Source organism: Ursus arctos, unplaced genomic scaffold (assembly GCF_023065955.2).
Source record: "Ursus arctos isolate Adak ecotype North America unplaced genomic scaffold, UrsArc2.0 scaffold_14, whole genome shotgun sequence".
NCBI classification, from domain to species: domain Eukaryota; kingdom Metazoa; phylum Chordata; class Mammalia; order Carnivora; family Ursidae; genus Ursus; species Ursus arctos.
This window is the reverse complement of record NW_026622808.1, coordinates 9,745,287-9,759,439: the sequence shown is the minus strand read 5'-3', so window position 1 is coordinate 9,759,439 and position 14,153 is coordinate 9,745,287. Positions and strand designations below refer to the sequence as shown.

The window sequence follows — 14,153 nt, the reverse complement described above, 5'->3', positions numbered from 1 at the left end:
ACATATCGGCCCTATTCTCAGCCTCGTTTTCCCACCTCTAAAGTCATCCTTCTTCTGGGCCCCAAGCATCTGACTCTTCGTGATGACCTCTCACGTTCGGTTCCCTCCTTGAAAAGCCTTTGCTCTTCTTCTGTTTTTCTTCTTGGACCCAGGTATCTGGCCTCCCAACCCCAACTTTCCTTCTGGAACTTGTGCATCTTGCCCTTTGGTTCTGACGCTCCTTCTCTTCCACTCAGCTGTCATTCCTGGCCTGGGAGTGGGGAGCAGAGTGTGGGGAGTATGTGAGAAACAGCCTCTCAGAGGCCAATTCTTGGGCCCTCAGAATATCTTCCTGGGAGAGGACATCCGTAAGCAGCTGCCCAGTGAATCAGCCCTATTTGACCAGGTCAACAACAACTGGAAATCCATCATGGATCGCTTGAGCAAGGACAGCAACGCTCTGGAGAGCACCCACCACCCAGGTCTGTCGGGCTCCGTGGCCTCTTGTCCTGACAGAGGCTTCGTGGCTGCTGATGGGCTGGGGGGTGGGAGAGACACGTACACGCAGAAAGGCTGGTTGGTGATGGTGGAGTGCGGTGAAGAGTCAGGAAGTGAGGTCTGGCGATGGGCTCCAAGAGTGGGCACCCTGAGGAGGAGAGTTCTGTCGGGGGGGTGCGGAGGACTTCTTTGCTTTGCCTTGGGCCAACCTAGCGGTTTTTCATTTTCCCATGAACCTTGGGGGCATGTACTAAAAAGCCATAATTTTAGTTATTCTGATAAAATGTTTGTAGGAGGATACACAGAGTTGAGGGACAGCATGCATTTGTCAGAAAAAATGCTGAGGTCATGGGCAGAATTACATTTCGGAACAGTTTGTAAGTAAAGCCAGCGAAACAAGTATCCGTTTGTGGAACACAAAAACCAGACTCGTCTCGCCCACTGCCAGCGAGGTGCCACCGGAGGCCCGGCAGCCCGTGGACGCTATACTTGAGGCTGTGAGGATCGCCTCAGATTCCAGGACATCCAGACTTTCCTCAGAAAGCTAGAAACTGGGAAAACAAGGGAATAAACCAGTCGAGACCTAAGGCTAGGAGGAAACTAGGATTATTGAGAACCTGCCACCGAGAGTCCATTTTGCTTAGTACCTCGGGGGGTTCTTTGAGGTAGACGTTACTAGCGTTTTACCCACAAGAAGGTGAGAGCTCAGTTAACGGGCATGCTGGTCGGCGGGTGAGCAGCGGTTTGCATGGCCACCATCTGTCCCTCAGTCCGGTGCTCTTTCGCTACACCCCGAGGGACACCGGCCCCCCCCGTGGTTGCAGCCCTCTTTCAATGTGCAAGTGATATATATATATTTAAATCTAATGATTTCACTTGTGGGGTTGTGTGGGTGCAGAACAGTCTCTAAGTCCCAGAAGCTCCTGGGGTGACCAGCAGAGCCGGAGGAATGGGACCGTGGTAAGACCGAAGGGAGAAGAGATGTCGCTATGTTAGCGGGATCCCGTATACCGTATGCTGAATGCACAGTGTACAAGATGCATGATAGCGCGTAATGAACACTGATGATGACTTAGCGAAGAGATGTGCTAAGCGTGATGGAGAGATTTGGAGACACTTCTCTGCTTCCAGCTACAGTTATGGCAACACGTACCCCACCATTCAAGAGCTAGCAAAGTGGGTCCATGCTCCAGATCCACTCGTGGTAAAGGGTCCTCAAATGTCCTTCGTTGCTCTTCTCCCAGGCCTGCTGGACACATTGATAGAAATGAACACAGTTCTGGAAGACATTCAGAAGTCTCTGGATATGTATCTAGAGACCAAGCGCCATGTCTTTCCCCGCTTCTACTTCCTGTCCAACGATGACCTCCTGGAGATTCTGGGCCAGTCCCGCAACCCAGAGGCTGTGCAGCCGCACCTCAAAAAATGCTTTGACAACATCAAGTTGCTGAGAATGCAGAAGGTCAGCGGGGCTGGCTGGGATGGGGCGGAGGGCAGGGAGAGATGGCAATGTCAAGGCATTGAGGGCCTTGGAGGGGACCGTGGCCTCCCAGCAGGAGGGGGATAGGAATGATTCTGGGATAGAACTTTGTAGAATGGTAATATTGGGGTCAGGGGAGAGGAGCAGAGACTACCCTCAAAGGGCCCAAGTACCTTGTAGCTGGATATGAGGAGTGGGCAGGCCAGGCCATTCCGAGCTTCCTGTTTTTACAGGTTGGGGGACCTGGCAGCAAATGGGAAGCTGTGGGAATGTTCTCGGGTGACGGCGAGTATGTTGACTTCCTCCACACAGTCCTTCTGGAAGGGCCTGTGGAGGTGAGTTGTGGTGAGGGTCTAAGAATTGAGCTGATTCTTCTTCCCCTTGGAAAGTTTGCTTGGCTCTGTGAGGAGACAACACTCTGTGAAGAGACCCACCTGTCATTGCTGAAAACTCTAACCTCTCCCCTGGACCTGAAAAGCAGACCATCTCCCCACCCCACCCCCAACGCCTCCATTTCCCTCTGGGGCCCGAGCCAGCCGCCGCCCAGCTCCTGCTCGTCTCCTGGGCCCAAGGCCGTGGAGTCCTGCTAGTTCCTAAGCCCCTGCCGTCTGGGGAACTCTTGTCTGCGGCCCTGAGGTCTGGCCGTTCTGCCTTGTTACCTCCTCCCCCCCAGTCCTGGCTTGGTGATGTGGAGCGGACTATGAGGGTGACCCTACGGGACCTCCTCCGGAACTGTCGCCTGGCCCTCAAGAAGTTTCTCAACAAGAGGGACAAGTGGGTGAAGGAGTGGGCTGGCCAGGTGAGCTGGCGTCGGTGGAAATGAGGGAGCGAGAAAGGGCTGAGAGGCAGCCACAGAGGTTAAGACAGAATCTCGAGTCTCACCAGACGCAGGTGTCTTGCCCCTGTTCTGGGCGAAGGTCTTGCTAGCCCGCATGCTGGGCCCTTAGCTGCTGCCCATAGGCCTGTGCCCTGTCCTTCAGCGCCGGGGAAGCCTGTTGAGAGAGCACCAGCGCCTGGGCCGGGGAGAGGCTGGGACTTGGGGGCTGGGCCGCGTGCGGGGCCAGGCGATCCAGCCTCTGCGTGGGCCCTAGATGGTGATCGCTGCCAGTCAGATCCAGTGGACGGCTGACGTCACCAAGTGCCTGCTGACGGCCAAGGAGCGAGGAGACAAGAAAATCCTCAAGGTCCTGAAGAAGAAGCAGGTGGGGAGCCCTCCAAGCATGGGGTGGGCCCCGGGGGGGCATCGGGGGATACGCTGGAGTCTGAGTCAGGGTCACAGGGAGGGTGCTTTGTGGTGGACGTCCCGCGAGGCAGGTCCGGGTGGCTTGGAAGGGCGGGGGGTTGGGATCCGCGCCGGGGCTGGAAGCCGGGTGAGGCCAGGGCGAGGTGTGGTCGGGGTTTGCTTGCCTTGCCCTTCTCCACCACCTCGTCCCGCAGGTGTCCGTCCTGAACAAGTATTCGGAAGCCATCAGGGGGAACCTGACCAAAATCATGCGGCTGAAAATTGTGGCGCTGGTGACGATAGAGGTGCACGCCCGGGACGTGCTGGAGAAGCTGTACAAGAGTGGCCTCGTGGACGTCAGCTCCTTCGACTGGCTCAGCCAGCTGCGCTTCTACTGGGAGAAGGTGCGCCTGGCCCACGCTCCACCCACGCCCTCTGACGCCATGTCCCATGTCCCAAATCAGGGCTAGCGGCGTGTGTTTCTGGTCGGTGCTGCTCACTGTGGGGGTGCTTGACTCAGCCCAGAAAGGCCACGGGCGGCTGTGGCGGACGGGGCGGTTTCGCGGCCTGAAACCCATCTTCCATGTGGGCCGTAGAGCCTTCTCTCTGCGGTCCAGATGGAACCCTGGCCTTGTACCTGCAGCCTCCCTGCCTCCCCGCCTCCCCGACTCCGGTGGGCTCTTCCTCCAAGCCTGCCTCTCCCTTCCTCTGCCCTGTTGCCCCAGGATCTGGACGACTGCATGATCCGCCAGACCAACACGCAGTTCCAGTACAGTTACGAGTACTTGGGGAACTCTGGCCGGCTCGTCATCACCCCACTGACGGACAGGTCGGCCGGCGTGGTGACAGGGTAGTGGCACGGGGGCAGGAGCTGCTGAGAGGGGCTCGCAGGAGTCCGACTCGGGTCCTGCCCTCGATCCTCAGGTGTTACATGACTCTGACCACGGCCCTGCACCTGCATCGGGGGGGCTCCCCCAAAGGCCCGGCGGGCACGGGGAAGACAGAGACCGTCAAGGACCTCGGCAAGGCCCTCGGCATTTACGTCATTGTGGTCAACTGCTCCGAGGGCCTGGACTACAAGTCCATGGGCAGGATGTACTCAGGCCTGGCCCAGGTCTGTACCCCGCCACACCGCCACCCCCTTCCAGTCCCAGACGGTCAGCTGAACCCCAGTCCAGGTCCCAACTTTGTAACGTACAGCACTCCATGCCTCAGTGCTTATGATCGCGGAAGTCCCTGCGCCTCCCCGAGCTTCACTCAGGCTTCATTTTTACTTAATTTGACAACTCAGATGATGACCTAAGGGCTTGAGGCGGTAACGCATGTGCACCAGTGCAGGGTGCAGGCCTCCGTGCTCACAAGTTCCCTCCCCGGATCTCTTCCCAGCCCGCACCTGCCCTGGCTCTCCCCGGGGCTTGTCCCGAGATTGTGCTGTCGGCTGCAAAGTTCTGGCCAGGGACCGCCCCCGGGCTACGCTGCCGCACCCCAGTCCAGGACTGCCACACCTGTCAGGACATTTCAGGCCGGGCGTGCCAGCCCCAGCTCTCAGGGCTCCCTGCTGGAGGGTCGGGCGCTTCTCTGGCCCCCAGCAACTCGGCCCCCCACCCACAGACCGGCGCCTGGGGCTGCTTTGACGAGTTTAACCGCATCAACGTGGAGGTGCTGTCAGTGGTGGCCCAGCAGATTCTGTCCATCCTGTCTGCCCTGGCCGCCGGCCTCACCCGCTTCTACTTCGAGGGCTTTGAAATAAACCTGGTGTGGTCCTGTGGGATCTTCATCACCATGAACCCCGGTACGGGGCGGGGAGGGAGTGTCCAGGGCAGATAGCCGTTCGCCCCCTCCCCCTTCCAGGCCAGCGTGTTCAGCCCAAGTGAGAGGCAGTGAAAGGCAGCACAGCGAGACGGAATAAACATTCGGCTTTCTGGGAGAAGGGGAAGCAGTCTTCCTGTCACCCTAACGGGTCAATAACCGCTGTGTGTCTACACCTGTCCTGGTCTTTTGGGGTGCTTCGCCGTCTTCTCCCCCTGGGCCAGCTCCCTGAGGCCTGGTCTGTCTGCCATCCCGTTTGCAGGAATGGGGAATCTCCCCAGAATGCAGGGCCTGGGCTCTGTCATTACTGTTCCCCGGGACTGGCTCAGGGGAAGGGTCTGCGGGGAGAGCAGGAAAGGACTCAAGGACTGAAGGAGTCAGAGAGATAGCGGCAATGTGGATCAGGACCGCTGTAGAAGGATGGGAAATGGCAGCTCTGTGATCTGAGTTTGAAACAGGGCTGCGCAGAAAGGGAGGAGAGGACCAGAGATAGGAGAGAGGGCCTGGGGCCAAGCAGAGGAGTGGAGAGCGTGTGGCTGGAGCTGGGGAGACTGGGCGCCGAGCCAGGGTTGAGGAGAATGGGGCCGAGAATGGGCAGTGGGTCCTCGGGGAGCGGTCTGGGTTCTGAATAGACAGCACTGTTTTCCAGGCTACGCCGGTCGCACGGAGCTGCCGGATAACCTGAAATCCATGTTCCGTCCCATCGCCATGGTGGTCCCTGATTCCACTCTTATCGCAGAGATCATTCTCTTCGGGGAGGGCTTTGGGAACTGCAAGGTATGCCCATCACGTCTTGTTGTTAACGATCTGCTGTTCCTTCCATGATGAGTCCCTGGACAGAGACACCTCAGAGGGACATGGGCTGCGGTCAGTAGGGTGTAGAGGCTCCCCCCCGGGAGGTCCCTAATCCGTGTCGGCACCGTTCCCAGCATCTTCTCGTTAGGATTGCCCCACAGCCCAGCCTGGCTGCCTCGAGGCCCAGGCCCAGCTGCATGTGTCTGTCGCTGTCCCTGCATGAGGCCGAGGGTTCCTGCTTGTTTTTCCTTCCCCAGATTCTGGCCAAGAAGGTATACACCCTCTACTCGCTGGCCGTGCAGCAGCTCTCCAGGCAGGACCATTACGACTTCGGCCTGCGCGCCCTCACCTCCCTCCTACGCTACGCGGGCAAGAAGCGCCGCCTGGAGCCGGATCTATCCGATGAAGAGGTAGATTGAGGACACGGCCCTCAGACCCGAACCCCCAGGTCACTGGTCCTGCGTGCCTCCACTGAAGATTTTCAGCTCCTTTCCCGGGACTGGGACCCCCGCCCCGCTTCCTGTCTCCTGCGTCGCCTGGCATCCTACTGACGTCGCTTGGCCGTCTGCACTGTTCTTGCCTCCTGCCCCTCAGCCCTTTGGATGGGGAAGGCCGAGTGGGCACCTGGGGCCTGGCTCCTCAGGCCGGAGGCTCCCTTGTTTCCCGTCCAGGTTTTGCTGCTCTCGATGCGAGACATGAACATCGCCAAGCTCACCTCAGTCGACGTGCCGCTCTTCAACGCCATCGTGCAAGACCTGTTCCCCAACATCGAGCTGCCTGTCATTGACTATGGCAAGGTACTCGTCCTCGCTTCTCCCGCCGGCCTCCCCCGCACGTGGAGCCAGGTGCCGGGCGCTCGGCTTGCGGGCCTCATTCTGCTGTCCACGGGCTGTGACTTTGCAGGACGGCTGCCTTCTCTGGGCTTCCTTGTCTATGGAACGACCTAGACCCACTCAGACACTCCACTCTCTCACCGCAGCCCCCACCCTCCTGGCGCGGCAGCTCTCCGACTCTCTGGAGCCCTCAGAGCCCTTCCTGCTTTCTCTGCATCCACCAGCCCCTCCTGCCTCCCCCTCTCTCCTCCCGCCGGAGCTGCTGATGTGTCAGAGCAGTGGCGTGGAAGTGGGGGGTGGGCAGGAGGATTCTGGGAAGTACGGGCATTTTCTTCTCTGGTGGAATGGGGGTTCAGATACCCTGAATGATCCTTTCACTTGGAACCCCTAAAACACTAGATAAAAATACGTCTTTGTAAATGTACCGCTAAGCGGGCAAGAAAGAAAGAATTCTGAGGGGAAGGGAGTAAAAGCAGGGAGATCATACAACAACCCTCCGAGGAAAGCGCCCTCACTGCTCCCATTAAGCAGAGGAGGACCCTGAGGCCCAGAGCAGTCCATTCCTCGGGGTCCCCGGCTGGCTGACCCCAGAGTCCGGCCTCGCAGCTCTGCAGAGGCCAGCTTGCTCCTGAGAGAGCGGTGGACAGAGGGTGGGGGCCCCGGCGCCATGTCCAGCAGCCTGACCGTGACCCCCCAGACGGTGGCACAGGGCATACAGGCCTCCCGCTGTCTGTCGCTCCTCTCAGCTGCGGGACACCATCGAGCAGGAGATCCGAGACATGGGCCTACAGAGCACACCGTTCACCCTCACCAAGGTCATCCAGCTGTACGAGACCAAGAACTCCCGCCACTCCACCATGATCGTGGGCGGCACGGGCAGTGGCAAGACGACGTCATGGCGCACCCTTCAGGCCTCCCTGTCCTCCCTGTGCCGCGCCGGAGAGCCCAACTTCAACCTCGTCCGGGTGCGGACTTGGGACCCGCGGGGCGGGTGGGCGGGCAGGGCTGGGGCGCAAGGGTGCCTGGGAGAGGCTGGAGACCCAAGGGCAAATACAGACCCCTGGAAACAAAGGGGGTGATGTGGACGTAAACGGAGATCTCGGCATTGGCGTCTCCCACAGCTCGAAAACCCCCTTCTGTATTCTTTTTAGGAGTTCCCCTTGAACCCTAAGGCGTTGTCCCTAGGGGAGCTGTATGGGGAATATGACCTCAACACAAACGAGTGGACGGATGGCGTCCTGTCCAGCGTCATGCGATCGGCGTGTGCAGGTGCCCGGCGGTCTGAGGGTGGGAGCCCGCGTTCGGGAGGGAAGTGCCTGGGCCGTGCTGCGGTACAAGGCAGAGGCACGTGCTTACATCTCCGAGGAGCTGAGTGTGAAGGGAGGTCTAGGGAGAAGGGTCTGGCTTCCAGCTTCCTGACCATCCATCATCCTACCAAGATGAGAAGCCGGACGAGAAGTGGATCCTTTTCGATGGCCCCGTGGACACACTGTGGATCGAGAGCATGAACTCGGTCATGGACGACAACAAAGTCCTGACCCTCATCAACGGGGAGCGCATCGCGATGCCCGAGCAGGTGCTGGCCCTGCAGAGCTGGGGGGCCGAGGGGCACACAGCAGGGCTGGGGGGGAGGCCGGGGGGCACGTGGACGAGGAGGTTCCATGGCAGAGGTGAGGAGGAGGGTGCCTAGATTCAGGGAGGAATCTGGCTCAAGGGAGGAATGCTGGGTCTACTGTGGGTACCGAGAACGACGGCCAAGGGGAAGCCTGTGTGCTGGGAAGCCCTTCTCTGCCTCCTTCCCACTGACCTCCGTGGACCGCCATCCCCCCGTCCACGCAGGGTCCCAGATTCCCGGGCTGCCAAGCCCATCCACTCAGTGTGAGTGGGAGAGTGGTTTCTCAAAAGCTTACCCTTGAATAAGCCCTGAATTCTTTTTAAAAAGCAAGTCATTTGTACACCTTACATCGTTATGCAACCAGCCACACTTGGTGCTTGGATAGAGACACTTGGGGGCATCCGGGTGCTGAGTGTTCCTCCCAATCGAGGTCGGGTGGCAAGAGAGACGGAGCTCTGACCAAGTCTCTCCTCAGGTGTCTCTCCTGTTCGAAGTGGAGAACTTGGCCGTGGCCTCTCCCGCCACCGTGTCTCGCTGTGGGATGGTCTACACCGACTACACTGACCTGGGCTGGAAGCCCTACGTGCAGTCCTGGCTGGAGAAGAGGCTAAAGGTACGAAGGGAGCTGAGGAGCTGGTGAGGAAGCCGAGTGGCCTACGGGACAGAGAGCAAAAGCAGAGCCCCTTGTCCTCGAGTGCAGGCCGAGGCAGAGCCCCTTCAGCGCATGTTCGAGAAGTTCATTAACAAGATGCTGGCCTTCAAGAAGGACTATTGCAACGAGTTGGTGCCCCTCCCGGAATACAGCGGGATCATCTCCCTCTGCAAGCTGTACTCTGCCCTGGCCACGCCAGAGAACGGGGTGAGGAGGGACCAGAGCAGGGCAAGGGCGGGAGGGGCTCGTGACCTCGTGGGGACAACCCAGGGAAACCTTGTGTCTGAGGCATGGTTTGAACACAGACGTGGGTGGAGCAGGGACCCCAAGGGGAGGCCTCACTGACCACGGTGCAGTGAGGGGCGCGTGCGCGTGTAGACACGTGGTGGAATGTTAGAGTCAGGACTCTACTCGTGGCACACAGTGAAGTCTCTAATTTTCTGCCGTATTTTGGGAGCTGAGGGTGGTTCATTTCGTTCCTCATTTCCCCGTCCTTCCAAATATATAGATTAAATTTTGGTATATGGGAGGCCGTGGGATGCCATTTCTGCTGGAAGGAGCTCCCAGCGTAATCTGATGAGGGCGTTTTAGAAATTTTCAGATTGAGGTGCACCTGGGTGGCTCCGCCAGTGAAGCGTCTGCCTTCGGCTCAGGTCATGATCTCAGGGTCCTGGGATTGAGCCCCGCATAGGGCTCCCTGCTCAGCGGGGAGCCTGCTTCTCTCTCTGCCTCCGCTCCCTCTGCTTGTGCTCGCTCTCTCTCTCAAGTAAATAAATAAAATCTTTAAAAAAAGAAATTTTCAGATTGGTTGCTATTTAAGAAAAATGTTTTTCAGCTTAGAATTGTGGAGTGAGGATCAAAATTGGGTATTTTTCTGTTGAGATTAGACCACTGACTAGCAGTGGTTCCTCTTGTTTTTTAAAGACATTGCCAAATAACCAAACCGTTAGTATAAAGTTACAGGACAGTGAAGATCTCTAACAGTATGTGTCATTCCTGGTAGAGTTAATATAAAGGGAAACTCTGCAGATGAGCTTGCAAGGTCACAGATGGAGCAGGGACAGTCGTATAGTCTCGGTGCACAGGTGCTGAGGAGGGCAGGCCAGACAGGGGGTCGGCAGAGGCCTGGAGGGGAGGGCGTGAAGTGTGTTGTGTGCTGGGGTGAGCTGGAAGGACAGACCGAGGACAGTAAAGTCTCAACACAGCTTCCCACCTGCACCTTGTGATGGCAGGTTATTCTAAGCCCAAGTTCGATATTCTGGATTGGCCAGCATCTTGTGGGTCGTGGTATCTGTAGTTCCAGGCACCTTAATTCAGGACGCAGCCTCAAGAGCTCCCCGTTCCCGGCCTGTGGCTGTTTCAGGGGGCAGGTGAGAGGCGGGGCGGATGATGCTGAGTTAGCTGCTGGTGGGCCACCGTCCCCGAGACAGCCCCGCACCTTCCACACCCCCGTCCAACAGCAGCACCTGCCATATGCCCTCGGAGTGCATGCTGAGAGCAGCAGTCTGAATGTGCTGTCTCTGGGGGCGCCTGGCAGACTCAGTCGGTGGAGCATGTGACTCTTGATCTCAGGGTCGTGAGTTCAAGCCCCATGTTGGGCATGGAGATTATGTAACAATAAATGCACGTGCTGTTTCTGAACTATGAACTTGGTACGTTGTGAGATTTCATGTTTTATTACACAAGTAATAGTTGAATCTAATTTCCTTTTTTTTTTTTTTGGAGATTTTGTTTATTTATTTGAGAGAGAGTGAGCATAAGAACGGGGTGAGGGGCAGAGGGAGAAGCAGACTCCCTGCTGAGCAGGGAGCCCCATGTGGGGCTCGATCCTGGGACTCCAGGATCATGACCTCAGCTAAGAACAGACGCTTAGCCAACTGAGCCACCCAGGTGCCCCTCTGATTTCCTTTCTAAAAATTAAAAATTTTCACATAAAGCTGAAGTCCTTTTGGGTCACCTCTCTCCTCCCAGTCCTGGTCTGCTCCCTCCTCTACACGAGTAACCACTGTAGTATGTCTGTAGAATCGTCACAGATGTTTTAAATAGTATTGACTTGCAAGCCCATAGGTCACCATAGAAAGTGTGGTATTTAAAAGCCGTACCCTATTATATACCACATTTGCAATATACTTACTAAGCAGCAATACGGCTTTGAGTTCTGTATTGCTGCGTGTAGATTAATTTCATTGCTTTTACCCATTGCATATGATTCCGCTGTAGAACACGACATACTGTTTTTCCATCCCTCTACTGGTGGGCATGTGGGTCATCTCCGATTTTTTGCACTTGCAAAGAAGTCACCAGAATGCCCCTGGACCTGTCTCCTTGAGCACCCTTGGCACTTCTTCAGGGTAGTGTGGCTGCCTCACTGCTCTGTCATCTTCTTCAAGAATTCACTTATTTGTTAATTTGAGAGAGAGAGAGAGAGAGGGAGAGCCAGTGGGGGGGGGCAGAGGGCGAGGGAGAGTCTCAAGCAGACTCCCCGCTGAGCATAGAGCCTGACGCGCGGCTCGACCTCAGGACCCTGAGATCATGACCTGAGCCAAAGTCAAGAGTCGGACGCTCAACCCAGTGTCACCCGGGCGCCCCGATGCCATGTCTTTATAACGTAGCAGAGATGAGATTTGGGGCAACTGCTGGGCTGCCAGAACGTTTGGGTTTATCTACAACCACATGGTTTTCTGAACAGAGCCAGCAAGGGAGGCGAACGCTCAGCCTTTGTGGCGATCTGCCAGAATAGATGCCCCGTCCATGTCTTCCGCACAGGTGAACCCAGCCGACGGTGAAAACTTTGTCTCTGTGGTGGAGATGACCTTCGTGTTCAGCATGATTTGGTCCGTATGCGCCTCCGTGGATGAGGAGGGACGCAAGAGGATCGACAGCTGCCTCCGAGAGATGGAGGGCTCCTTTCCCAATAAGGTCAGGCCTCAGACCCAGCTGTGTCAGGTGTCCCGCGACCCAGCGGTCTCTCCCCCAGCGGTCTGTGAGCCCTCCCCCCCCGGGCCGGGGAGAGCTAACGACGGCTTTGGTAGCCTCTCACGCCTTCCCTCCTTAGGACACGGTGTATGAGTACTTTGTGGACCCCAAGATGCGGAGCTGGACGTCATTTGAGGATAAGCTCCCTAAGAGTTGGCGCTACCCTCCCAAGTGAGAGCAGGGCCTGGGGTGGGGTGGGCTTGGGGCTGTGGTTGCTGGGAGATGTGGGGCCAGAAGCAGAAGTGAGCTGTGGAAGAGAGACGGTGGCTCCCAGACACCTCTGGAATGCAGGGAGCAGGCTCTGGAGGGCCTGGGATGGGGTCCCTACGGAGGACGCAGGACGCCCCATCTCCAGGGCCCTCAGGAGACAGGAAGGGTAGTGTGTGAGGAAGATGCACGTTGGGAAGCAGAAGGAAGCAAGAGTCGGAAAGGAGCAGCCCGGGCCCTTGGACAAGTCTCCCTTTTCTCCCCAGCTGCCCCTTCTATAAGATCATGGTGCCCACGGTCGACACCGTTCGCTACAACTACCTGGTGAGCGCCCTGGTGGCCAGCCAGAACCCCGTCCTGCTGGTGGGCCCCGTGGGGACCGGGAAGACGTCCATCGCCCAGAGCGTCCTGCAGTCCCTGCCCTCCAGCCAGTGGTCCGTGCTCATCGTCAACATGTCCGCGCAGGTGCGCTGCGGGACCCGGGGAGCCGAGGGTCTGCCCGCACTCCTCTCGAGCCTCGTATTTCTCCTGGGAGACCCAGCATTCCTCCTGCATCTCCTCCACCAGACCACTTCCAACAACGTGCAGAGCATCATCGAGAGCAGGGTGGAGAAGCGAACCAAGGGCGTCTACGTGCCCTTCGGAGGCAAGAGCATGATCGCCTTCATGGACGACCTAAACATGCCCGCGAGGGACACGTTCGGGTCCCAGCCCCCGCTGGAGCTGCTCCGTCTCTGGATTGACTACGGCTTCTGGTACGACCGCACGAAGCAGACCATCAAGTACATCCGAGTAAGCCTCCCGAGGAGCCGTTCTCCAGGCCTCTGTTCCCTGCCACAGGGGTTCGGTGTCTGCTCCCCGGGGCCCAGGAAAGAACCCCGCAATCCTGTGTTCCCTGCACCCACACATCGGGCTCCTGCATCATCACTCCCTATTGCCGACTCTCGTCGGGGACTCTGCCCCGTGCACCCACTTCCGCTCCGTCCCCAAGCTCACATGCCAGCCCTGCTGCCCCCCAGAGTGGCCCGGATGCACAGGGTCCCTGACTCCCGTCCCGCCTCCCCGCGTCCCCCCAGCATCTCCCTCCAGCCGGGCTCTGCGCCCACAGGAATGTGAGCATCTTGTTCGTTTCTTCCTCCCAAATCGATGGGCAGCAGCCCGTCCGTCCTCATTGCTGGGGTGCCCGTCCATCTGGCCCTCGGGGTCAGAAACGCTACTAACGCTTAGCACGTTCTTCTGTTTCTGGGAAAGAACGGGCGCTCACACGCACACACCGAAAAAAAAAGGAAAAGACATAATAGAAAATGTTCTTTCGCTGACCTGTATTTTCCATTTTTGGTTTGTGGGTCATAATGAAATAAAAACAAACACCTCACTTTGCTCATTCTCAAGGAAATGTCCCCGATCCCTTCCTTCCGTTCACCTTCCCTGCGCCCTTATTCCCCGCTTGTCCGGGCCCCTCTCCCCGTCCTCGCTCCCTTTACTCCCCTCCCGTGCCCTGTCTCTTCCCTCTCCCGCCTGTCCCACCCCGTCCTGTCTCTGCTCCCCAGGACATGTTCCTGATGGCTGCCATGGGCCCCCCCGGGGGCGGACGGACTGTCATCTCCCCAAGGCTCCAGAGTCGCTTCAACATCATCAACATGACCTTCCCCACGGTGAGGGCAGAGTGGGGGCCGGGCGGGGGTGCTGTGCTGTAAGAGGCAAAACCCACCGTGTCCCAGAGCAGGAGGGGCAGATCCAGGAGGGCGGGGGGGGGGGAACCCTGAGCAGAGGTGCGTGCGGGGGGGCTGTCACGTAGGGAGGGGGCGGCTGTTGTGGGAGCCCAGGCTTCTCCTCAGCCACAAGCAGCAGGAGGTAAGTGTAGCCAGGACTTCTGGAATGTGAAGCCCGATGGGGGGCCATTAGCCCAGGGGGCCCAAGCAGGCTAAGGAAGGTAGATCCTAGGCTGACAGAGCCATGCCAGGATTCGGGGAGGTGAGCGAGGCTCTCAGGGGCGCCCCAGAAGCCTCAGTAATCAAGATAAAGCACATGTTAATGCAATAGTAAAGCAGCCACTGCCAAAAATTGACGATGAGCAAACGCCACAG

The 14,153-nt window shown here is 58.1% G+C and overlaps 1 protein-coding gene across 1 annotated transcript in view; it reads left to right on the top strand.

The window, feature by feature from the left end:
• The window catches only part of DNAH2 (dynein axonemal heavy chain 2), a 79,905-nt gene that overhangs the window by 36,897 nt on the left and 28,855 nt on the right, over positions 1-14,153 (top strand). Inside the window, exons 30-51 of the mRNA XM_057311350.1 lie at positions 323-461; positions 1,722-1,939; positions 2,191-2,292; positions 2,631-2,756; positions 3,049-3,159; positions 3,395-3,583; positions 3,905-4,008; positions 4,104-4,293; positions 4,791-4,971; positions 5,638-5,765; positions 6,041-6,193; positions 6,455-6,580; positions 7,363-7,581; positions 7,768-7,885; positions 8,056-8,192; positions 8,707-8,844; positions 8,932-9,090; positions 11,650-11,802; positions 11,939-12,030; positions 12,333-12,531; positions 12,634-12,858; positions 13,617-13,721. Coding sequence (XP_057167333.1) covers positions 323-461; positions 1,722-1,939; positions 2,191-2,292; positions 2,631-2,756; positions 3,049-3,159; positions 3,395-3,583; positions 3,905-4,008; positions 4,104-4,293; positions 4,791-4,971; positions 5,638-5,765; positions 6,041-6,193; positions 6,455-6,580; positions 7,363-7,581; positions 7,768-7,885; positions 8,056-8,192; positions 8,707-8,844; positions 8,932-9,090; positions 11,650-11,802; positions 11,939-12,030; positions 12,333-12,531; positions 12,634-12,858; positions 13,617-13,721 — 3,312 coding nt within the window. The remainder of the gene's footprint in view (positions 1-322; positions 462-1,721; positions 1,940-2,190; positions 2,293-2,630; positions 2,757-3,048; positions 3,160-3,394; positions 3,584-3,904; positions 4,009-4,103; positions 4,294-4,790; positions 4,972-5,637; positions 5,766-6,040; positions 6,194-6,454; positions 6,581-7,362; positions 7,582-7,767; positions 7,886-8,055; positions 8,193-8,706; positions 8,845-8,931; positions 9,091-11,649; positions 11,803-11,938; positions 12,031-12,332; positions 12,532-12,633; positions 12,859-13,616; positions 13,722-14,153) is intronic.